The sequence below is a fragment of the Opisthocomus hoazin genome, chromosome 10, assembly GCF_030867145.1.
Source record: "Opisthocomus hoazin isolate bOpiHoa1 chromosome 10, bOpiHoa1.hap1, whole genome shotgun sequence".
NCBI classification, from domain to species: Eukaryota; Metazoa; Chordata; class Aves; order Opisthocomiformes; family Opisthocomidae; genus Opisthocomus; species Opisthocomus hoazin.
Genome location: NC_134423.1, coordinates 19,047,751 through 19,073,111, shown reverse-complemented (window position 1 = coordinate 19,073,111; position 25,361 = coordinate 19,047,751). Strand labels below are relative to the sequence as shown.

The 25,361-nt window shown below is 49.7% G+C and overlaps 1 protein-coding gene across 1 annotated transcript; it reads right to left on the bottom strand.

Moving 5' to 3' along the window:
* Positions 1 to 1,396: 1,396 nt before the first annotated feature.
* On the bottom strand, positions 1,397 to 23,811 carry GNB5 (G protein subunit beta 5). Its single transcript, XM_075431902.1, has 11 exons — positions 23,572 to 23,811; positions 18,746 to 18,882; positions 17,034 to 17,075; positions 16,168 to 16,244; positions 14,504 to 14,636; positions 10,579 to 10,722; positions 7,581 to 7,672; positions 7,411 to 7,459; positions 4,712 to 4,808; positions 3,506 to 3,672; positions 1,397 to 3,168 (listed from the first exon to the last, which is right to left on the bottom strand). Exons 1-11 carry the CDS (start codon positions 23,681 to 23,683, stop codon positions 3,157 to 3,159), a joined length of 1,062 nt encoding a protein of 353 aa, XP_075288017.1. The 5' UTR covers positions 23,684 to 23,811; the 3' UTR covers positions 1,397 to 3,156.
* Positions 23,812 to 25,361: the final 1,550 nt, after the last annotated feature.

Below are 25,361 nucleotides of genomic sequence, written 5' to 3'. Positions count from 1 at the left end.
AAAGAGGGGGTCTCAAAATGCCGGGCTTTCCAAAGCCTCCCTGGTCAACCTTTAGTAAGGAAAACAACGGCTAATTCGGTGCCCGGCTCCTCGATCTTCATTAGTCAGGTGGGAAGGTGAGGCCCGTCCTGGTTCACAGCTTTCGCCGTTGCCTCTGGAACAAAAACACGGTTTTCACAGGTGCCAAGCCCATGGAGCCCGACCTACGAGTCCACGGGCTTCGACCCTCAAGCGCAGGAACCACGGGGTTTCTCCCTGCAAGAACAGAAGCACAAGACGCTATGTCAGCCTCGCTCTCACTGGAACTGGTGACGGTTTTGGCACTGATGTCGCCCAGAAGGAGCTGGCTCAGCACTTTCCCCAGCCCCTCAGAGGAAAGGAAACGAAACAATGAGCCTAAATGAAGGAGGTGCTTTTTTCAGTGTCTGCACTGAGCCCTTCCAGCAGCCACCTTCACGCTGACCACTCAACCTACACGACGGCGGAGAGGACAGCTGACCCCAGCGCAGCTCTCTACTGACAAGGCAGGAAGCTGAACTGCTGCACCTCCAGGCGAGCTGCAGAGCTGGTTTACCCAACAGTGATGGCCCCAGCCCTCAACAGCGTGGCGGTGCCCAGCTTTCACTGCTGTACGCCATGTTTTCCACTGTGTTCCCGAGTATGGTGACGAGGACCTGGAGAGAAAACATCACATGTTAGCTGTGATCCTTCTGAGCAGGAAAGCACAACCTGAATTCTGGCCTCCTGAACGCAGAAGGAGCTCAGCTGGAGTTTCAGGTGCTTTCAAGGACTGCTTGCGCTCAGTTGCTCTGGCTCATCTTGGGTATTTCCAGAAGATACTCCAGAAGCAATTTTCTGGTAGGTCTGGATTTCACCCTAGATTTTTGCAGGACAAATGATCTAAGGAACTGTATGGTGCAAAAAGTAAATGCCAAAAAAACAGGAACAATAACTACCACTACAAGTACCTAACTGATGGGAAAAATGACGATACACATGTTCTCAATATGTAAAATACAATTTATTGTATTTAGGCCATTCATAAGTCTCAACACAATGCAGTATGTTTGAAACAAACATCTTACCAATAAATACTGTCTAAACATTAATATTAGTCTTCTGATCAAATGTGTACAGTGTATTGACTCCGTATTGCACAGCGAGCTCTGTATGACGTTTCCCTAGTGCATTCACTTTGTTCAAGCGACAGTTTGCCACGAATACTGCAAAGCATCAGAGCTGACATTTCCAAGTGAAAACAGCTGAACTGTTTCATCAGGGACTGAAGGCTGACGCAGATGTCCGTGTCCTAGGCTAACTGGTTATGGATTCATGCAACCTGATGCTTTCATGAATGAGGAGACTTTGTTTCTAATACAATTTTTAGGTGATTGTAAAAAAAAAATCCCACTTTCAAATAGAATGAGGATATTATCATCAGACTTAGGTGAACAGCCAACTCCAGTGATCAGTAAGCTTGTGATCAAGCTTGTTTCCTCCTGTTCCAATCCAAATACAAATCGTATCTTTGATCTCTTCAGAGATGTATCTCGCCACTTGCATTTCAAAAGCCAGACGGTGCAAGCCCCCAGCGCCACTCCAGCACTTTGCTCCCTGCATGCCTCTGCTCAGATTAGACTCGGGGCCCATCAGTGTGAGCAGGGGTCGCACGCTCCAGTCTCAACAGTTTTCAATGCAGGCATAATTTCCCAGTAGTTCTATAATTAACTGTATCTCAGCTTTATCTGGTTAACTCTTAATTCTGCAGCATCAGCTCTGCATGGGGGTAGCCCTGCGGTTTGTATGGTGTTACCACGCTCACACAGAGGGCTGGGTGCTGCCAGCAATGTGGCTGGCCGTACTGCTTCCACCGCAGCCGGCGGCTCCTGCATCCGATGGGCTTGTGGGCTCTGGTGAGCACAGTATCAAGCGCTGGCAGGACTGTGGCTGACAGCTGGTTTTCAACTGTCGTTCACTCTCAAGTCCAACTACGATTTCACTGTCGTTCACTCTCCAGTCCAACTATGACAGAACTATGTCCATGCCAGCGGGAGATTACTGCTAAGAGTAAGGACCGTACGATTTGGCTTGTAAGGTCTGACCCGCATTTTCATGAACTTATACTACTCTGACTCCTTTTAAGAAGGACCTTAAAATGGGCATATACTGCTTTAATGCACAGGTAAGCTATACTGCCCTGCCGAAGTGGTACGAACTGCTCCAAACACAAATAAGAATCATGACCATAGCATGACGACGACTGAGTTGTTGGAGAAGATTTGACCATCAGTGTAACGGTGCTTAGTGCTTAGCATTAAGTATCCCTTAGTGCTTAGCATGTAGTATTCCTTTAAGTAAAAGAAAATTCACTCACCAAGTGATACAATTAAAAATTTCTAAGAAACTACTGGTTAAATATTACCTCATGATTATGTAAATCATGTTTATGTCCCTCATCTTTGCAGTTTGTCACTTGGTACATATTTAGATTCTTTATATTAAGTAACAGAGATGAAATACTTATTTCTATCTAAAAAGACGGTAGGAAAAAACAGGGATTGAAAGGATTCCTTTTTTGTACAAAAAATACATTTTTGTGACAATAGCCAGTACCTTCACAGTAGGTCCTTTGCTCCTCCTCTTACTACTAAGTTTCCGTCATCCACAATGCCATCCTAAAGTATGAGCACTGTTTCTCTTTCCACTTTCCAACACCAAAATTCAATGCACTACTGTGGAATGTTTCCAAAGTCTTATGCTATATCCTGATAAAATCAGGAATCTTTTTTTCGTTTTTCTTCTTTTTTTACTTTGAAAAGGAACTCAATTCATGCAAATAGATACATAATGTGCACCGAAATACTCAATTCTATGATACAGGTGACTTCCAAGAGAAGTCCCTTTATAATTACCTAAACTAGTTCTAATAAAAGAAGATAGTTTCAAAACAGAATTAAAACCATTTCATTTAACTACAGGCTGATGTTTGCTATGTGTTCAAGCAGATTGCATTTTCTACCTAGCTGTGTTAATCTGTGGGTTCAGTGTCGCTCTTTTGCAGCGTCGCAAATATTTGATTTTGAGGGTGGCTTTCTTATGCAGATTTTGTAGTCCAGGGTATCAGTCTTCATTTGATTCTGCACACAGGATCTCAGGTTAAGCCCAGATCTGCAGAGAGAGAGTTGAACAATCGTTTATGACATTGACTGTTCTATCAGATGTTTAATTAAAATTTGGCTAGGCAGTCAGATTAGCGGCACACCGTATTGGTGGCAATGATATTATTTAACTCGTAAGTTCAAAATTCCCGTAACAGTTCGGCTAGCACTTTATGGGGACTTCTTTAATTTTCTGATCGTGTTTTACGCTGTGGTTTTATATCCCCATTAGTCCCTCTAGAGTAAATTTTCCTGTAATAACCCTTCCCTCTCGCTGCCTTTTTTTAAACAATCAAACGAAGAAAGAAGCACCAAGGCAGGTGGGTGCTGCTGGGAGCATCGCTTACTCGGAGAGTGTGGTCCCAGGAGCCCGAGCAGAATGCTGTCCCGTCGGGAGAGACCCGCAAGGTGCTGACACGATTTTCATGTCCGAACAGGATGGACACACGGGACCCTTTGAGCACATCCCAGACGTTTATGGTGTAATCATTGTAGCCTGCAAACAGCAGGCGACCTACAAAGAGAGTGAAATGTTACAAACCGAGGTCCTCAGCAGGTAACACATCTCGAGGGCAGCAAGGGCCTTCTGCGGGGCACCCACCACGCAGCGAGCCACAGCCCAGCCCTGCCGTGCCCCTGGCCACGGCCGCCCCCCGGCTCGCTGTGCGCCCGTCAGACACCCCGCTCCACCTCCCGGCCGGCCGTGCTAAATGCTGAACCGGCTGAAACGCAGCAATTACCAACACAGTTAAAGCTGAGTAAAATCACATAGAGTCCATTCAGTCCTTAGAGACCAGGGATGACTCCCAGTCACGACAGACTGCAGAGCACTTCAACAGCTAATGCAGGGTGACAATATTTTGCTCAGACTTTACTCAAGAAGTTGAATACAAATGGCTGAATGATCAGCAGACAATTTGGTAAGTGATTCCCTGTCCCCAACGGGACAAGCTGTGGTGCTCGTGACCACGACAGAGACGTTTGCCGCTGTCACGGGTGGAGGGCAGCTCACCACCCACGCGTCCCCACGCGGGGCGACTGGAGGAGCTCTGTGTTTGTGCTGGGGCAGGAGAGGAGAGAGAACTTGAGCTCAGGTCTCCAGATCTGGTGTGAAATATTGAAATGTCTCTGTCTTCATGCTCCTCTAACATTACTTTTACAGTCCATTAATCATTTATTATCCTTTTATAAACTATTTATGTAAGTGCGCTTAATAGTCTAGTTACATTTCACGTTTCCTTTGAAATGCTTTTAATCATTATTGTGAAATTCTAGCCCAGCTGCAGTTAACGGCAACATGTTTCCTGCCTTCAGTAGGGCCAGGAAAATACTTTTCATTGCTACAACGAAGCAATAGCCTGTTAGGTTATTTAAAGAGTAATTCTTTTTACAGAGGCAAAAAAAGGCTTCCATGCATTAAATGTTTCTTTTGGTACTTACGAGTTATTTTTAATAACTTTTAATAACAAATGCTTTGTAAAATTAAACTGGCAAAACTTTACAGTTCCCTTCAAATCCCAACACTAAGATAACCGCCAAAGTTCAGGTCTCACCGCTGAGAGAGAAGTCCACGCTGGATGCTCCAAAAATGATGCTCTCTTTGGAATAAATTGCTACTTCTCTGTCTGCACGGAGGTCATATAAACGACACTGGGATTAAAACAAAACCAACACACGTGCCTCAGTGAAGGCTGGAGTCAACAGCTACTTCATTGCATTGAAAAAACAGGAGTGGGAAGGACTGCAGCCTTGCAGGCACCACGGGAAGTGGCTGCTTGGCCTCCTTCCCCCTGCTACTTCTGCCCACTGCGACTGGGACTCCTCTGGGGTGTCTAACATGGATCTAAGCAACGCCAGGCTGTTTTGGATCAATCCAGTGAAGAACTTGCTTTACCAAAGCCCTTCCCTAAGCCTGCTGCCTGTCCTGCTATAGAGAGATGGGTGGTGGGTTTCGGACCACAGCTACCCACTGCAAGCCCCCCCACCCTCTTGCTTCCCTGCTGTGGTTTCCTACATACCAGGGCACCCTGCTGCTGGAGAGGCGCGTGGGGACACAGCCGCTAAATACAATTTAGCCACAGCTGGGAGCTGGGAGACAGAGGAGTAAATCTCTAGTCATCGCTGAGAACACGGCCCGCGTGGCGCAGTGCTCCGACAGCCCCCCGGCACCGGGAAGCCCGGATGGCACTCCTTGCTCTGAGTGAGTCAGGACAGCCAACGGCCCCTGCCCTTCTGTGAGGCCTCTCTGCCTGAAAAACCCATGTGAAAATAATTCAAGTGAAATAACACAATTTTATACAGATCTTTGGTTTTCATTCCTCATGGAAAATCCCCCATCACCTCTACAACCTGCGCCTCCTGTTTTCCTCCTTTGCCAGCGTACTTAAGCTTGTTTAACATGCAAATAACGTATAGACAGGCCAGACTTCACTGCCATGCAGAAAGGCAGTCTGTCAGCCCTGAAATCAAAATGCACTTCTGAAACTATTTGAACTGAAAACCTTCCTCAGTAAGTTAAGTTTAAGCAAACACTGGCCAGATGGGATTGCTAATAGCAAGACTTTACTAATGAAAAAATGGCTGATATTCACGTGTGCCTATAAAGGAGAGGCTCTTCCATTCACAGGGTGGTGGGGAGCTGCCCGGAGGTCTCCCAGCGCTCCACGCTGATGAATAATTCCATCAGACTGTTCTGACAGGGAGTCGGGGTCACCGCAGGTGACAGCACTGCCATGTGAGCACGCTTTTATGGTTCCCTCCAGACAGCCAGGATTACCTGTTCCTCGAAATCCCTAAGTATATAAATCAGGTCAAGGATACCAGTCGGTGCATCAGTCCCTAACGCTGAAAACACCAACCTCTTCCTCTAAAGAATGAAGTAGATGGAAACTGCCCAAACCTCTGTCAAAAGTACAGAGATCGAATTTCCCATTCTCCCGCTCAAGCCGGGGGTGTCAGGAACACTTAAGAGCAAAAAACCCCGTCAAATAAATTAATAAGCAGAGGAGCCTAGAGCCTGTGGCACTAGGCACAAAAAGAGTGCTCTCATTGGAATTTAATGACAGACAACTTCTCCATACCACTCCCTCAGCATCTCAAGTGCTCACAGTACCAAATCCAAATGTGCAGAGAGGCACTGGGCTCACCACAGAGCTAGAGGTATTAATTTATAATCGCAGATTTTAAGACCTAAAAGCAGCATACTCTCTCTCCAGCAGAGCCTTGGAAGGTCTCCACATCCAGTGAAGACAAAGGGAATGTTTCTGTTGAGTTTGGCTAGTACTGGAGCAGACTCAAAAGATGCTCTGGGGGCAGAGTACTTTAGCAAGTGTCTTCACCCTCATGCGACTTGGTGTGATGTTCGAATAATCAGGAGAAACAAGGTGCCAGGTGCCTCCCAAATGTCTGCTTACCCACCAGCTCTATCCCTGCGGGGCTGTGGTACCGGCAAAGCCTGGTCCCCCACGGGGACCCAGCAGCTGCAGCCAGAGCCACCAGCCCTGCGCATCGCTCAGGGGCCCAAAGGCACCAGCAGGTACGTGGCATTTTGCATACCATGTGCTGACCAAAATTACCTGTCAATACATACTGTGCCAGCTTGCTCACAGACAAGTGAGATCCAGTAAGAGCTACTGTATCATCTAGGATGACCCGGACGCAGTGACTCATCGCTCTGAGGCGCTGGCAGTGAGTCAGGCGGACAGGAGGAGATGTATGTGGCCAAGGGCACCCTGGGCTGTGCTCTCAGGGTGCACGGGGCCATGGAGCACAGCTGACTGGCTCTGCCCAGCCCATGCTCTCGCGCCAAGCCCATGGCCCCTCTGCTTGATGGGATGTGCGCACTCATGTGCAGGCTCCCTTCGTGCCCTGGCGCTGCGCTGCTTCTTCTGACACAGGCTGCAGCACTTCATCTGGTTCCAACAACTATATGAAGCCAAACCTCTTCTGGTAAGACAACTACTTTTGATCATGAAACTTCAAACCAGAGAAAACCTGAAATGACTATCTGGACAGTACCTCATGTAGAAAAGTTTGCAGAAGTGACCTACAAAGTGTTACTAGATTTTTCCCTATAGCATTACATATGGTATTTAGTATATATTATATTACAGCATTATTATTTCTGCAACTTTGGTGTCACAGGCCTAGTTCAGTCACCTGAAGTCCTCTGTGGATGTGACCTAGTCTTTTAGGAAAATCTGATTTGGGAAGTAACAGAACTTCTCCAAATTAAGTTGCTGAATTAACATACCGTGGCATCGTCTGAACCAGAGGCAAAAGCATCTCCACTTGGGTAATATCTGTGCAAGAGTAAAAAAAGATCAGAACACATTACATGACTTGGATGAGGTCAGGCTTCAGAAATAGAACCAGCACATTGCTCAACATCGCAAATGTGTCCTCTCCCAGAAACATACTGACCTGACACTGTTGATATCTGAATCGTGCGTTTCAAATGACTGGATGCACTGACCAGACCGCATATCCCAAACCATGGCTTTCTTGTCACATCCCTAATAAGACAAAAAAATTCACTACAGTTGTGCAAATGGTGACATTCACCCCTCACGTGCCTCACACACGTCATCCAGGCTCTGAATCTCCCAGCTCTGAGGTGATTCAACCAGCCCAGCAGCCCCAGAACTGGCTGTGCGGGTACCCCCAAGCCTGGTGCAGCTGCAGTTAGGAGCAGAGGACGCCACGAAGGCTGGACCCTCAGCGACGCCGCAGACCAGCCCAGGTGCAGGCTGGCCCAAGGGGTGTGCGCAGGCAGTCCCACGCTAACTGGCACTCGCAGCCCTGCTCTGCTTGTGCTGCTGCCGTTCTGTGTCTGCAGTCCCACCGTGCCACAGAGCGGCACGACTAACTCATTCCCTCACCACTTAACATGTTCAATACGAAAAATTAATAGCCAGCATTTAAAGTTTTATAACTAATTCTTTTCATACACCGAAACAGAAAATGAAATATGTGCATTTGGAGGGTCTCTTGCCCAGCCTCCAACTAGAGTTAACCCCTGCCGGGGCAGGAACCATCTCACACACGTGGGGCCACGCTCTCAGCTGCGATGTCTCGCTGCTGTCACAATCGCGGTGACAGGAAAAATAACACGGACTTTTCTTTTAAGAGTGACGGCAGATTTTAATAAATACAACCCTGCTGAGGGGCAGGCTGTCGGCAGGCTCAGCTCTGGGGGCTCAGCCTCCCTGGGGCTGCGTGGGAAGCACAGGGCAGGCCAGGCGGCTGCTGCTTCTGCCGAGCCAGCGCATCCTGCCCAGCAGACCGTGCCACACATGTTATTTATTTTTAAGCAAATATGATTGCTAATTAAATAGTCTCTTCACAATTCACATCTTTCTCTCTTGTTTTTGAATTCTGTAGTTAAAATGAGATCCCAGTATTTTTACTAATGATGTCATTATTTACAAGAGGTAATGTTCCTTTTTACCAACTTGTGGTTTCTGTGCAGAGGAAACCAAATAGGATAGAGAACATTTTGGACTCAGCATATTTCTCTCTCAAGCCTCGCCACAGCCCAAGCCCAGCCCTTCGTGCTGCTTCCATGTGCACTGTTCTTACTGACCTCTCTGGGAGTTTGAGGGCAAGACCGATCTGACAAGCTGGTGCTCTGACTCCAAAGGTTTTGAAGGAGAAACCAGCAACCACCTGTGGAGAGACGGGGCCCCAAGTGCTGTCCGACTCGCCCCGAGGAGCAGCGCTCAGAGGGCACTGAGCACGACAGCCGGGACACAGCCCCGAGCTCACCCAGGAGGGCTGGGATTTCCAGTTGTAACAGCACCCAGTCTATACGCCAGCGTATTGGCATTGCTTATTCCAGCTCAGGGTTGCTGTACTACATAGGCACAATACACAGGGAGTCTCGCTATGCCATCACACCTTCGGGTTGCACTGTTTTGCCTATACCTGCATTGACACCATGTAAGACAGATCTCCAATGCAGTGGTATTTTGCATGTGATGAATTAAGCGAGTCCCTGTAAGCATGGACATGCCCAAGCTGCTACATTGACACAAGTATGACACATTCTCTCAGCAGTACCAAAGCTGCTTGCAATTCTTTGCCCTATAATAAGCTGAGCTGTTCCCCGGGAGAATGAATCTATCCTTTCTGGGAAGCAAGCTCAGTGACAGGAAAGCCCAGGAGGAGTAATGCACTTGGATGGAATTAACTTTCAGTCACGCTTCAGAGCAGCTGTGCTAGCAGCAGGCAAACTGGGCCAGTGTGCTGGGCTCTGCTCCTGATGGGCCAGCCAAATTTGATAAAAGAGCCATAACAGAAGAGGTCCAGGTTTACTGATCAGGGATGGGACCATGGCTCTGAGCACAAGTGCATTCCCCTAATCCATGGTCAGCACCCTCTGGCACTAGGGCCATCTCCATCAGCAAGCACAGGACCAGCCCTGGACGAGTGCTGGTGGGCTCAGAAACCAGGTACCTTTAGCAAAGTTACTGGTAGCAACCTGCCTCCAGTAAGTCATCTGTCAGCTCCTGCCAGCTCTCACTTGCACACTCCATTTCTGATGTGAGAAAGACCAGAACTACCTCAAGAAGGAGCTGAGCCCCATCCCGCTCACCTTCGTGCCTTGTCTGCCTCACTGCCAGGCTGCAGGCCAATGGCTTGGCTGCTTGGGAAGAGCGATCCTTCAGCGGAAGGACAAGATTTGGAAGATGACCTGGGTACTTTCCCAGACCAGTCCTGCAGCCCCAACAAGGCTTGTGTGTTCCTCTGGGCCAGGACAGGGAGTGGGCAGTGTTTGACTGATGCAGGGGCTTTAAATGCCTCTGGTACCGCTGGAAGGCACAAGGGGTCCGGCAGCAGCTGAAGATGTGGCCACACCTCACCTCCTTGCTCCAACTTGTATGAGGGTTTAGCCAGCGTCCAAGCTACCCCTTGGCTTCTGGGGAGCGGCTGAGGGACATGGTGGCACGCACGTTATTTGCAGCCACACTTCGGTGCCCTGAGCAGCCACCCAGCACACCCCATCTGGCTCCAGAGAGCTGGGCACGAGGCAGGAGCTAAATGCGGGAGCTCATCCGCTGTGCCAGGCTGCTATCCAAGGGGCTCACACCTCCGCTGTGGTACGAGCCCGCTGCTCTGACTCTGAGCCTTTCCCTTCCCGGGAGAGGCGTTGTTTTCATCTCAGGCTGGATGGCTTTGGTGTGGGGTGGAATTTGCTAAGTAAGCAGAACTGCAGTCAGACTGGCTGGGTGGGTTTGACCCCACCGTCAGGGGTTTAATTTGCTCCAGCTTGGAAAATGTGCTTGCAATGAGTAGATTGCACTGAGGCTTCCAACACATACTCCAGCACTCTCTCAGTAAGATCGCGAGCCTCCTGCTTTTCTGCCTTTTCCTTTCCACATTCCTTAATTTTATATTATGATAGGAAGCTCCTGCTTACCCCAGAGACAAATGTATTTCCCGTTTCAGAAGGGGCCAGGTCCAGGCACAGGACATCAGCTCCATGACCATGGAAACTCTGTAGAAGCTGCCCGCTCTCCACATCCCACAGAGCACAAGTTCCATCTCCGCTTGCTGTCAGGATCTATAGGACGTGGCAAGAAGAGTCACAACACAAAAATCAGCAGATGACCTTCAAGGTCACAAAGAAACAACTGACATCCTGTACGTACACCAAGGACAGCTTTAATTTAATGAAACATTAATCAAAGCCATTAAACCAATGTGAATCTAATTTTTAAGGTAAGAAAAGTGGAAAGGAGAGCTGTACTGACACAGCTATTCCTACACAGCGTTTCAATAATGGTCAGTTCTGTGCAGCGGGGCTTGGAGAACTGATGGCAGTAAGGGTCTGCTGGCATTTCCATATCCTCCAAACAGGAGGTAGAACCAGACTGGTATTCCTGTCTACCCCTGTATTTAACTCTATCCACGGGTAAAAAGAAGAACTGTTGGAGTTAAGTATACCTATTTAACTCTATTTTTTTTTCCTGCTTGAAATAGCCAGGTTAAACCCAATTAACTGGGCTTAAGACCTGAATTTTCTGAAAGAGAAGTAAGCCTGTCTAGACAGTTGTTTGATAAGTCCATCACCTCTCACTTGTCCAAAACCATTTGTGTGTGAAAGGGCTTGAACATACACTGACCGAACATAGCTCACAGCTTCCCTCATCTGCTACAGTGCTTGCAGACAGCACGTGATCAGCACTTGTTATTGTGGCTAAATCCTGATGATGCTCAATTGTTCAAAATTTCCCCTTGGCACCCGAAGCTGTTACGCAATCACAGATTCTGTAGGTTGAAAGGCCCTGTGCACCGGCGTGGAAGGAGGCAAGGGTGAGCTTAGGAGGGCTCTCAGTCTTGTACACAGGTTTTTCTCATGGTCAGTGAGGAACCTCAAGGGATCCCAGTGGGTACTTAGAAGTTAAAAAGAAAATACTGTTCAAGAAGAAAACGATCACACAATCGGGAAACCATTCACAGAGCTGCATAAAGGTTAAACCCTGAACATGTTTGACAGATGCTCCAAAAACTCCTCCCATAAACAGAGGTCTGCAGAGCTGCAGAACAGACTGTTCCGAATCCTGCAGTAGAGAGACACTAATACTCTGAGATGACGATAGCAGAAGTCCTGACTTGTCTTTCTGGCCAACTTTTGAGCCTAGATCAATGAAATTCTCTGTTCTATGCAATGTACTTGGATGAGGAATGAAGACTTTCAGCTCTGAGGATTTGCTTTTGTAATAGTGTGTCAGAATGATACGAGGTGAATAGGAATAGCTAAAGGTGTAAGAGAAAGGTCTGCTGGCAGCCCAGAGCTCCAGCTAATGCTTAAACAGAAATGTTATGGACTCAGCTTCAGGCTGTTGCTATTAAAAACAAACCAAACCAAGCCAAAAATCCCCCAAAATCCCAAACCAGAAAGGAATTAACAACCTTTGCTATTAGGGTCTGGCTTGCTGCATGAGGGGCACGGGATGGGGATCGGCGCCTGGCGGCAGTGCTTGCCCAGGGCAGGGGACAGCAGGGACACAGCCCCCACTCGCCAGGAGCACCCACACTGGGGCTGGGAGCCACAGCAAGGGCTGAGGGGCCACCCTCACCTCTGCCTCCCCTGCCATCGCCGCCGGCCTCATCTCACTTCTCAGCCCTGCCACACTGGGAGTGTGGCTGCCTGCCCTATGCAAAACACTTGAGATCCTAATTAGCTGTTGCTATTAATACACATGGAGCATTGTCACGTGGGGAGCATTATCACACCGCAGAGCTGCAGAGAGCTAATCTGGGAAGCAACACTCCCTGGCTCTCTGCACGCTGAAGCGGGGGAGGCTCGCTCTGACAAGGCTGATTTGGGGCACGGAGAACGGGGCGCGCAGGTCCCCCAGCCCTGCATCCCGGCGCTTGCCTTGGTCCAGGGTCGGAACACGATGAGGAGCAAGGATGGGACCCCCTCTTTCAGCACCCACACAGCCCAAGATTGGCTTTAATGAATCAGCACGAGATCTCCTCTCTTTCTGTTGCACTGCCAGACGCCCATGGGCACACCAACTTCTGAGCTCCTACCCTGCCTTCCATTCCTCGGGGGGAATGAAAGCTGAGCTGCAGTCTGAGCAGGCAGCCGAGGCAGAGCAGTGGCATTCACAGCACCTAGCACCTGGCACGGGGCTGGGGGGTACCTCCACCACGTGCTAGGGCTGCTCCAGGCCAGGTACCACATCCCTTGGTGAAGCGAGCCGGGAGAGCAGAGCTGCTCCACGCACAGCTGGGAAAGCTCCTGCACAGTGTGCCTGTTGCACTAAGCACCCTTAGAGTTACGGAATAATTTTAATTCTGAGGCTGTCAAAGGAAAAAGATCAGAAATCTGGAGTTCTCTAGGATCCCCCACATAAAAGTGTTCTACCAGAAGCCTGGCCAACCCACTTGCTTGTATTTGCTTCATAACAATGCGCAGTGCTATCAATGATCACTTGTAAGGATATTGATCACAAGAATATTTCTTTTTGAAGTCTTCAGAAAGATCTCTGCATCACTGAATATAAAGCACCTAAATCCACTGTGGTATTGTTTAAAAATAGTAACACATTACCTTCAATATCAATGCAGTTTGCTGTATTTAATACGGAAAAAAAGACACAAGTTTTCTTGTTTTTTTATTATGAAAAATAAATAACTATTGTTCCTTTCATAGGATTTAATTACGATGCCTATAGGTATGGACAAGAAAAGAGAATACTGGTTTTCTATCTCATCAGAAACACTCCACTTAATTTAGACTGCTCTAATTACGCAGGGCTCCTGCACAGTAAGGTCAGGTCTAAGCAAGCCTAAGCACTGGGTACCTCCACCGCTTGTTTCCATGGCAATGGACTTAAATTAGCACCTCAGAGTCATTACAGAAACCATAGAAGATAGACAAACAACAACATACTCTTGGGCATCTTATGTCCTGAAATGGAAGCAAGGAGAGCTGATCTTTCCTTCAGAACAGCTCCAAATATCTGGAAGGAGGGGACAAGTTATTCCCTTTCCAGCAGCTCTGCTGACGCAGAGAGCAATGAAAATTCTCCCTTCTGCCACTTCTGTTGCTGCAGAGCTGCGCTGAGGAGAACTTCAATTAAATTCAAAAACCAGAGAGGACAAGGGGATTATCCTGGCTCCTTTCATCATCTTTCGCATTCCTGGAGAAAGAGATCTTTGAGATATTCACTACAGAGGAAGGCTGGCCTGGTCTCAGAAGATCTGCGTTTAGTCCTGGCTTTGCCATCACCTCCCACTGCGGCCCTCTGTGCTCCGACCCCCCAGCTGCGAGCTGGGGACAGCATCACTCCTTGCCCTCGAGGGAACACACCACTGCCTGTGCTGCGATGACTCTGTGGGGCCATCCTCGAGCTCAAATATCTCACTTGGTACAAACAAAAAATACTCACAATGAAAGCAAAAGCAGAGTCGCTGGATGTCGAGGACAAAGCAAATAAACAACACAGTCTCCACCAGATGGTACAGCACGTACCCAGCCTAGTCCTATCTCAGCTGGGGTTCTAACCATTCGTATTAGTTTGAGCTGCTAAACGCACAAGCCAGCACAGACCCAGTGAGCAGAGAACACGCAGGTACCAGCGAGCTCCCTCCGCAAAAGCGACAGGTCTTTGCAGGGCGCAGGCACGACAGCCTGGCCATCGGCAGTGACAAGCATCTCCTTCCAGCAGCTTCTGCAGCACCGTCCTTGCACCCAGCGAGGGTTTTCCAGCAGCCCCGCGTGGGGCAGGACACGGCCCAGGTGCAAGGAAGGTGACCTGCACCGCACATGAGTGCAGCTCCCGTTAGGTGTTGCTGGACGGTGAGCAGCGGGTAGGGAATGCATTTACCTGCATGTCTGAGTTAGTGAAGCTGCAGGCAGACAAGTAGTTTGTGTGCATTGCAACCGATTTCTTCTTTGCAGCCATATTTTCGTTTTTGTCAAATGTCAGAGGGTACACAGAACACTTGTTGTCCAGGCCACTAAAGAGAGTAATAATAGCAATAACAGAGAGAGGAGAACTGGTTAAAACTGCAACGACAAAAGGCAAGTGGTGATAAGAAGGAAACCACCTGTCAGTGCTGTGCTGCCAAACCCTCACAAGCGCCGACTTCCCGGTACTGTGCTGCCCGGGATCTCCCTGCGCAGGGAAGCCCCAGCTGCCTCACCAGCCTGGCTGCTGTACAGAACTTCAACAGCTGCGCCTCAGTATTTTTTACCCTCACCAAGTTTATAAATGGCACTGAATGAAACCTCACCAAAGTATAAACTGGCAGGTGACATAGCAGTCACCTCAGGATTAATGTTTCACATACAGCCAAACTGCCGTGTTTCTGTTGACAGCCGTCATTGCGAGGATCAGTGTTTAAGCATCATTATTTATCCACCTTAATAAATTTGACCTAACTCTTATGGAAGAGACAGTACAGCAAGTAGTGGCTGTGAAGACAGGGCTTTTTGGAGAGTCTGGAAAAAAAGGCAACAGAAGCACCGGCCTCTGTAGCTGGTGTGTCCCTCCTGGACAGCTGCACCAGCTGAGCTGTGTCTTCCAGGCCAGATGTGGGACTCTTTTCTAAAGGGTCTGACTTGTGTCTGCCCCTCCTCTAGAGCTGTGGTAGATCAGCCGTGCCCTGGTCCCTGGGGTCCCGGCACACCACCGGGCGCTGGTTCTGTGCCTTGTATTACGTGCACGGCACTTCACTGACAGCACAGCAGAAATACGGAATTGGGTAGCGCAATGCATATATGCCCTTCCTGTCACTCACAAGCAAGAAGACAGAGCTTTCTTGACGGTTCTTTGTGTTTTAGTCAAAACCATACAGTTTCCAGACTCTCTCCCCACACACATTTATGGAGTCTGCCTGCCTGTCTCAGTCTGCTGCTTTCTAGATTTGCAAGCTGCACGGTAAAGTCTCCTTTTGTTCCTTTCTCTCGCCCCAAGCTTGCTTTGTCTGTCTGACTCACCCAGTTCCTTTTCAAAAGATATTCTGCCATCTCATCTCTTTGTTTTCTCCCACGCATAAACTCAATTTTTTCAAACCTGAGCCCTCAGAAAACTTGGAGCAGATTATCAAGGATGGGGTTACTTCTCCCCACCCCATCTTGGCAAGATCTATTCATGTGCTGGTAATCATTAATGACTAACCCTCTCTATGTCATAGAAGAAAGACTGCAAAGTAAGAACGGGGCTAAAACCACTCTCCCTTAGAAGATATATCCAACACACATAACCAAACTGGGACAGAGAAGTTGCATGCATGTAGAATTCCTAACCCATGATATAAATGCTGAAAGAGGATTATTTTCCATGCTTACACAACAAATGTTATTGCACTGAAGTCAGTGGAGATAATGTGTACAAGCCATTATGGGAACAGAATCGGAGGCCCTGAATGTAGTCCTTCTACCCACAATCGAGGCATGCAAACTTCTAGCTGTCAGCATCTGCAGGCACTGGGCACCACTACAAATCAAGTTTCTCTGTCTAAGCAGCTCTGGGCACTGGGAACTTACCCACAAGCAATGGCACATCCGGATGGGGCGTATGCACAGGCCATCACCCAGGTACACGGCATCGTCACTGCATGTTCCTGAAACACAGCACCTCTTTACACTGGGATGTCACTGCTTCTCTAATCGGCGCAAGGAAAACAGTGTGGAGCAGTAAGTTCAGTATTTCTGCGGGACATCCTTAGGGTCAGTGAAAGGTACAGGTGGTTTCTCCAGCCATAACTCACATGTAAGGCTGGGACAACCCTTACTGCAGAACCCAGCAGAGCAGCAGGAGGATGGCTAGTCCTTCCCTGACACCTTCCACCTCATTCATGAGCGCCAAACTGATCACAGAGCATGTTTTACTTGGGTTGCTCACTGCTGTAAAAGGTCCCCACTGCTGCACGTGTAAAAGTGAGCTACACACGAGCTGGTTTTTTGTAGCCGCATGGAGCAGGGTGCGAGAGGGCAGCCGTGGCAGGGCTTGGAGAAGCAGTGGCACCACTTCACAGTGAACGCCACGGCTGGAGGATTCCAGGTGATGACACATGGCACCTTGTACAGGGGCTACTCAGGGGGGCCTCTGTTCTGCTGGCTGGGCTTTGCCCCCAGCCGGGAGCCCTCCCTGTGAGCGAAGAGGCTGCACCAGAGCCTCCCATTGGAGACTATGACAAACCCCAGTGCCCTGACAGGGACTTTGCTCAGAGACAGGTCAAGGGAGGTGGTTTGCCTGGGGCCCCTCGGTCTGAGGTGCTGGTGGAGGTCTGCATGTTATCCCATCAACCCGCTGCTCCCTCTGACACCTACGAGGCCTTCAGCCCTCCATCTTATCCCACTGTCATTTGCCCCGTGGACAGAAATCTGACTTTTGCTGAAGTTTCACTTACCTTGTTGGTAGTAAAGGAATCCCACACTATCACCTTCCCATCCTAAATGAAAGAACACAGAGAGAGAAACTGAGGCCTTCCAGAGACATGGCTGTCAGCCTACTTCCCAGATTTGGGGAAAACTCCATCCCTCAGTCTGTCACGTCATGAAATTTTTGTCTCCATTTTAACAACAGCACAATGGTCACAGGAAAGCACGAGGAGACACTCCTCAGTAGTGTGAGTTACGTCTTTAACCAGAAGAAAAGCACAGCTCCTCCTCACTGAGACAACTGACATTGGCTTAAAAGACTGATCTGTTTTTTCATTTTTTCCCTTCCCTTTTAGCAGGTTTAGGAGAACTCCTCTCAGTTGCAGCACACGCTGTGGACAGGACCATCTCCTCAGGAAACTGCCACTAGTGAGCCCTCCCGTGCCTCCTTTCAGTCACCTGCAAAGCTGGCCACCTCTGCCCAGTGACATATGTCAGTGGCTCAGTACGGGGCCGTACAAATAGAAGAGGTGACCTGTATTACAAATCACTCGCTGAGTTGGCAGCACTCAGGAAGACTATTTATGGACATTGCACTGTTTATTCATGTTCCCTTTCCTGCCTTTTCCTGGTTTTCCCTTTACATCTCACCACACGTACTTAACCTTCAATTATCCATTCATACAATCTGCTAAATAGCAATCGTAAGAACACTCCACAGAGAGCACTGATATCATTTTGTGTATGCCAGCTACACTCATGCCAGCTACTTTGCCTTATGCACGCAATATTGTTTTCCTCCCTGTATCATGAAAGCAAAATGCTTATTACTGAGCAACAATAGTTGCTGTAGCTGGACTCACTGTAGTTCTTAAAATAGACTAAAAAATGCAAAAATGCATTTCAACTTGCTTGTTCAGCTTTCTGATCTACAAGCTGGCATTTTAACCACTTTAAAAAATGTGATATTAATTATTTAGAATTATTCCATTTTCTGACATCACCATGAATGGTAAAAACTCACAGTAGCTGAAGGTGGCTTGCAATGCAGATTGCCTATTTTTATCCCTCGAGTGAGACCCCTGACAGATTTCATATAGGTCAATGAACAGCTGTGAGATGAAACAAGCTCACTCGCTGCCATACTGGGCTCAGGACAAACCGGGGGATCTAGAGAGTAATTATCTTATTACCTCCTCCAGATCATAAGAAAGGTCTTGAGCAGGTGTTACAACTGTTTCTCAAAATGCCCAAGTAAAGGCAGTAATTTTGGCAGGATGTTTGAGGCTTTTAAGGCCACACCAATTATACAGACTGCAGAAGAAATTTCTGTGTGCAGAAATCTCTAGAAGAATCAACATTTCTTCCCTTCCCTCTTCCTGATTATTTTCTCCAAGCACATAAACTGAAATCGTTACTAAATATTTTATCTGTATAGAACAAGGAAATAAAAGTGGCGCCAGATGAGTTATCTCTATTTTCTATTGCAATAGGGAAAATGGTGAAAATCTGTATATGACTGGAGAAGAAATATTTAGGCTATTAGCTACAACAAGTGCAGCGATGATCAGAAGCTTGGATTTGTGCTCTCTGAACAATACATTGCCAATGAACTGCTTTAAGGGCATCTTGAAAACACACTATACACAGGTATCACCTGCAAAGAGTGGCACATAGCCCAGCCAAAAGATTTGTATCGTGCCCAACAGTAGCTTTGAAAAACATCTGCCCAAGAGCGTACCTGGGAAGAGCTCACAATTCTTCTCTTGTCTTTGCACCAGTCCATACAGAGAACTTTATTTCCATGGCCCTTCAGCGTCCTCCTGGTTTTCATCACAAACTGGCCCAGCGCCTCCACACGTTCTGCCACCTGATGAACTGCAAACATCTGATGGTTAGAGAGCCCTGCATCAAAGCTCTGCCCTGGCAAATCTCTACGTTCATGAGTAACATCACTTGGAGGACTTAATCCATGAAGTGGCCTCAAGTTGCATCAGGGGAGGTTTAGACTTTCTTTACTAAAAGAGTTGTAAAGCATTGGAACAGGCTGCCCAGGGAAGTGGTGGAGTCACCATTACTGGAGGTGTTCAAAAAACGTACAGATATGGCTCTTCAGGACATGGTTTAGCAGGCACCGTGGTGATGGGTTGATGGTTGGACTTCATGATCTTAGAGGTGTTTTCCAACCTTAATAATTCTGTAAGTCTGAGTCTACGGTGCAAGCCAACGAACTCTGCTTCAGAGCTAGCATGTGGTAAAACCAAGGTGGGGCAGTGTACGAACATATTCACCAGGTAAGGATAAGGACGAATTCACTCAGGGCTTGAATTCCAGGGCTGCAGCAGCTGAAGCTCTCACAGACCATCGCACCCAAGCATCACTGGAAAATAGTTTACCCACTTGCCTCCTCCTAATGGGAAAGCCTGAGACTTGGAAGCACACAGCCAGCCTCCAGCCTAACACATGCTTCAAGGTACTCAGCAGAAGTGAAGACACTACTGGGTCTTGGAAGAAAAATCATACAAACGAGGGGCATCAAATCTCCAAAGTTTCAACAGTAAAACACTTGTTGTGGATGCGAGACTCCCAGCCGCAGCCAGCTCTTGGCACCGCAGCGGTGGTGCAGTGTGATACAGGTACCAGCCGCTGGAGCCGGGAACCTCTCCTCTGCTGTGCCATCCCTTCTGCTGGCCAGGGGAGCACTGAGGGCCAGGACACAGCTCTGAGTGAGCAGAGCAGCTTGGCTAAGAGTGTGCTGCCCAACTTTGCAACAGTGTCTATGGACATTGAAGACTTCATGGGTGGGTCACCTCTTTCTTTGATGGGAAAGAGAAATACAGAGGGCAGGCAAGCACCTTTCCTGAGTAGCATCCTCTGGTGGAGACGTCAGTTCTTTCGTGCCTCATTTAATAGCAGTACTTTCAGGTGATGTTCTTAAAAACCCAACAAATGGACATTTCCAATCACACAAACTCACTCTGACATAAAATTTGTCCCACTGCAACTAAAAGGTGTCTCGTGTGACCCTGATGCCTCATGTTGGGGTCATCTGCATGTGTCTGGGAGAAAGCACCACCTGAGGAAACCATTTTGCTCTGTTCCCGCATTGTTCGTCCAGCGAGGAGCTGAGCAGGGCCATGATGTATCTTGGCACCCTGTGGCAGCTCTGACACACTTCACATGGAGCATCAGGGAGGGTGGGAGCTGCTTCAAGTCTCACAGCAAAGTAGGGGCCCTGGGGCAGGAGATCCTGGCACCAGAATTAAAAATGCCCCTGTCTAGCGAAGAGCTAATGGGATCCAGCACTTCCCTGTGCTGTGTGTTTGTCCACGCTGAAACCTAAGATGATCCAGCTGCTGTTAGCTAAGGGGGCAATGCCTGACTCAAACCTGACATAAATGAAGAAGCTCACATGCTTTAATGAGCTGGTGGAGGAAATCTCAAGCTTTTCAATGCCATGCTGGAGACCGAGCTCCACATGCACACGGCGGGTGATTGCCCTGGAGCGGCATTGCTGCTTCACTCTTCATCACTTGTGTAGAGCTGCAAGAAAGCTCCTGGGATAGGGAAGGCTGTCACAGTTAGAGCAGGCATCCTTAACTTTGAGACCGTTCCCTGGCACAGGGTCAGGGGAGCAATTTCTGCCTAAGGCAGACACTGATTTCTAGCAGATTAGCTTTTGAAGAGCTGTCTTTCAAAACCACCAGCCCTGCAAGCTGTGCCAGAACAACGTTCTCACCTGAAATCACAGAATGGTGGGGGTTGGAAGGGACCTCTGTGGGTCATCCAGTCCAACCCCCCCTGCCGAAGCAGGGTCGCCTACAGCAGGCTGCACAGGACCTTGTCCAGGAGGGTCTTGAATATCTCCAGAGAAGGAGACTCCACAACCTCCCTGGGCAGCCTGTGCCAGTGCTCCGTCACCCTCAGAGGGAAGAAGTTCTTCCTCATGTTCAGCTGGAACTTCCTCTGCTTCAGTTTGTGCCCATTGCCCCTTGTCCTGTCACTGGGCACCACTGAAAAGAGTCTGGCCCCGTCCTCCTGACACCCACCCTTAAGATATTTATAAGCATTTCTAAGGTCCCCTCGCAGCCTTCTCTTCTTCAGGCTGAACAAGCCCAGCTCCCTCAGCCTTTCCTCATAGGAGAGATGCTCCAGTCCCCTCATCATCTCTGCTCGACCAGCCCCACCCAGCCAGGGGACAAGTGCTGTCCACCATTCCTGACAATTCGTCCACACCACCTCTAACGTGAGGTCAGAAGCAAGTTTCTGAGAGAGTACCATGTAAAACCACTGAGAAAAAGATACAGTTCCCCCTACTTTTGCCAAACGATCCAATCAACAGACATGAAAATACAGGTCAGGAGGTTATTATGGCAGCTGGAAAGATGCTTGTGTCCAGAACATATCTGAAAAAACAAACGTTTCACAGACAATGGGCAAAGTGGTTCCATTATGTCAACACAGCTGCGACTCCGTGGAATTCTCTGGTTTAGCCTTACTGATTCTCTGCGGGCGCTTATCTCCAACCACAGCCATAATAATCCCGCACCCGCCTAGCACAGGTTTTAGAGTCAGATAATTATTTTGAAGCATTCTCCAATATTGTTTCAAGATGGTTGAAAATTATACACTCAGGCAAGTAGATCAGCTAAAGCCAATAAGTAGCATGAGTGTTTTTACAAAGGTCTAGATAAAACAAGCTCTTTTTCTAAAACATATTGTTTGGCCGGAACAGGTGGTTTGGACTTGATGTAGATCCTACTGGGTCTTTGGTCTTTTCTGTGCTGGAAGCCAGTTGGTCCTAACAGTCTCTTCCGGCCTTAAAAATGTATGGATCACACGAACAGACAAACTGCTTTATCTACACCTAAAATTTTAAGTGATAGAGTTGAATCCTTGAAATTGTATGACTGCCAATCAAGCGCGTGTTTGGTATTTCCTTTTTCTATCCACATTTTTGAGGGCTGCTGTTCAAAACCAGGCGAACAAATAAGGGCAATCCTGGTTCAGCCAGCTGTTTGTTTTGGGAACTGCAGAGGGAAAGTCATGATCAGAGCAAAAAAATGCAAAAGATACAATTTTAGATCAGGAAAAAAAACCCCAAACAAAACAGAAGAGATGCTTTATTCTGGAACTTAACAAAGTCTGCAGAAATAGTTCACGGGTATAATTTAAGTGCAAAAAAGCCCTGATACAGAATCAATGACATAAAGTATCATGAGGGAGCATTGTTTCACAGCAGTGTAAGACTTTTGTCTCAGAAATCTCCTCACGGCTATGCAAACCCAGCCTTCCAACATAAATTTACAGATTTTACATATGACAAAGGCACAGATGTGCTATGACTGCCTATGACACGCACAGTCATGGCATCACTGCAATCACAGGTAAAACCCCTTGTGAGCAGAACTGGATTGAAGCATATGCTTCAGGGGTCTGCTACACGACTTTTGAGATAGAAATTGTGCTGTAGGAATGTGATGATCTACTGTAATGTTTCTGTAACGAGATCATCGCCATTTCTTTAATGATTCCTATTAATAAGACACTCATATGACATATGATTGTCTAATTTAGACCAGAAAATGCTCTATTTACTCCAGGAAAAAATCTTTTAGCCCTCCTGCACCTGAAATTGAAGAATGTTTGCCAGTCCCTCAGTCTCACAAAACACCAAGAGCTAAATCACTGGAATGATTCCTTTCCAACATTTAAGGCACCAAAACAGATGGCATCAAAGTTTTAACGACCCGCTAATATTTTTAATAAAGTGAACTATATTATTTCAGAGAGATACAGTAATTTACACGTGTTTCTCAAAAAGCTCCAACCGCAATCTATTATATTGTTATAATTATAAAAATGAAAGGATTTTTGTATCTCAGGACAGATGAATTAACACTTCCGTGAGAAGCTCCATAAAAATACGGTTAACTTCTTTTTTCCCTGCAGGGGAGGCGGGAGCCGGGCTGCAATGGGTCCGTGCCCTTTCTGCCGTGCTGAGCGGGGCTCTGGGAACGGCCGGCGGTCGCTGTGCCAGCCGCAGACACCTGGGGCCCGGACCCACCCCGCACCTCTGGATCGGCACTGCGAGCCCTCTCCCCGGGGACAGAGGCGGGAGGGCGGCGGGTTGGGACGCGACGCTCCCTTCCCAGCCCTTCCACCTCCGTGAAACCCTGGCTCCTCACAGCCGGCACCCGCCAGGCTCTGCGAGGCCGGCTGCGACCTCCCTCCCGGCGCCCAGCCCCGCGGCGGAACGGTGCGGCCGCACCTGGGAACGCACCGCGGGGGCCGCGTCACGGCCTGGTCCCCCCCCGCCAAGGGCCGCGCAGGCCGCGCTGCTGCGGCGAGCCCGAGGGGCTCGGGGGGGCTCCGGGGGGCCGTCCCCGCGCAGGCCGCGCCGCCCGCGCTCCCCACCCGCTGCCGATCCCCGCCCCCCCCGCCGTGTTCCCGGCCGGGCTCAGCAAACAGGGGAGCCCGGCTGTCACGACACCGGCGCCCCGCTCCCGCGCGGGATGCGACACCCGCCCCGGCGCTCCCCGCCCGCGGCCCGGCCCCGCGACTCACGCTCCACGTCGTGCAGCTTGGCCCGCTCCTCCTCCAGCTTGCCCTTCAGGCTCTCCGCCTCGCTCCTCAGCGACGCCAGGCTCTCGTTCTCGCGCAGCCCCTCGGTTGCCATCTTGGCGAGGGAAGCGGGAGGGAGCCGCGGTGAGGGCGGCGGGGAGGAGGGATTTGCTGGCCCCGCTCCCCGCGACGCCGCCGCGGCTCCTGCTGCCTCGGCAACGGCGCCGGAGCCGGCCCGGGCCCCCCCCCCGCCCCACGCTGACGTCCCCGGGGCCGGGGTGGATGCTCTGCCCACAGCGGCACCTGCCCGCACGCCGCGGGGAAAAATCCCCTCCGCAGCCCCGGCATCGTCCTCGCCAGCCTCCCCGGCAGGTACCTGCTGCCCCTCCCGAGCCCCTTTCACACCCCCCAAGCCTTCATCTCCCCAGCCACACACTCAGAAGGGTGCTTTGTCCCCAAACGGGTCTGTGCCAGAAGCTGCACGCTCTGTGGGGGAAGGAGGAGAAAAAAGCAGTCATCGGTCACCCCGGTGGCACTTCAGGAGATGCCAGACAGGCTCCAGAGCCCCGCTCAGATCCCTCCTGCCCCTGTGCCCCATGGGTGGGGGGCACGGGGGGACGCAGCCACGCTGGCGGGCTCTGGTCCTGCTCCTGTGCCAGCACAAACCCTTCTCTACACTCTGCTTTGGGTTCCTCATTTTTAAATTTGGTGTTATCAGGGGTTTTCTTCCCCCCTCTGAAACAAGCCACCTCTTTCCCCTGCATACAGATAAGAGCACGAGGGTCTGTGGCCTTCGCCTTTGGAAGGGACCCGTTTCCAAAACCCCAAAGGGAAGAAAGAACCCTTCGCTGTGGTGCTGGCATGAGCCTGGGGCACAGCTCCACGGCTCTGCCCGGGTACAGACAGGGAGGACGTGCGGGGCGCACAGGTACAGGCTGGGAGGGCGCGCAGGCCGGGAGGGCGTGCGGGGCACACGGGTACAGACTGGGGGGACGTGCGGAGCACACGGGTACAGGCCGGGAGGACGTGCAGAGCACACGGGTACAGGCCGGGAGGACGTGCGGGGCACACGGGTACAGACTGGGGGGACGTGCGGAGCACACGGGTACAGGCCGGGAGGACGTGCAGAGCACACGGGTACAGGCCGGGAGGACGTGCGGGGCGCACGGGTACAGGCCGGGAGGACGTGCAGAGCACACGGGTACAGGCCGGGAGGACGTGCGGGGCACATGGAGCAGCTGAAGTTTCCAGAGAAAGAGCCATGGCACAGGGCCTGGCAGCTTTTTGGTCCCTGGCCGGGGAGTTCCTTGAAGACGTCCTTATTGCAGTAATTGTCCTTGATCTACACCGAGTAACTTTGCTCATATGGACTCCCAGTGTCTGCCTCTCGCCAGAAAACAGACAATCCAGGGGCTATTGTTCCACCTGGAGATGTGCCATGATTGGAAAGGGAGATAAGAAAATCCGTGTTTGCAGCTGTTGTTTAGACTCTAGGCACATCCCGGACACAGTGTGGGTCCCGGAGAAAATAAAAGTCCTTTCCCACACTGGGCTTAGCAGCAGCATCGCTGTCAGACCAGGTTGCACAGGCAGAGCTGTCAAGCTCTTCCCTGTCGCTCCGGAGGCTGCGTTCAGGCCCGGTCTGGCCGCGGGCTCAAGGTCCTTCTTAGCCAGCGGATCTGCAGGCGGCCGGAGCTGGGTGACTTCACTGGAGAGTCAAACGCCGTGGATGCATTTCCAGTCTTCTCGTTGTCCACAGAAACTGGTGTGCCCTAACCCCACCAGCCTGATGG

What these genes read in the sequence shown, in the direction of transcription:
- GNB5 (XM_075431902.1), bottom strand. Translation starts at nt 23,683, where the DNA reads ATGGCAACCGAGGGGCTGCGCGAGAACGAGAGCCTGGCGTCGCTGAGG. An exon ending in CAAGCTGCACGACGTGGAGC is followed by an intron (nt 18,883 to 23,571) that starts GTGAGTCGCGGG and finishes AGATGTTTGCAG; the next exon opens with TTCATCAGGTGGCAGAACGT. An exon ending in ATTCCTTTACTACCAACAAG is followed by an intron (nt 16,245 to 17,033) that starts GTAAGTGAAACT and finishes GCTGTGTTTCAG; the next exon opens with GAACATGCAGTGACGATGCC.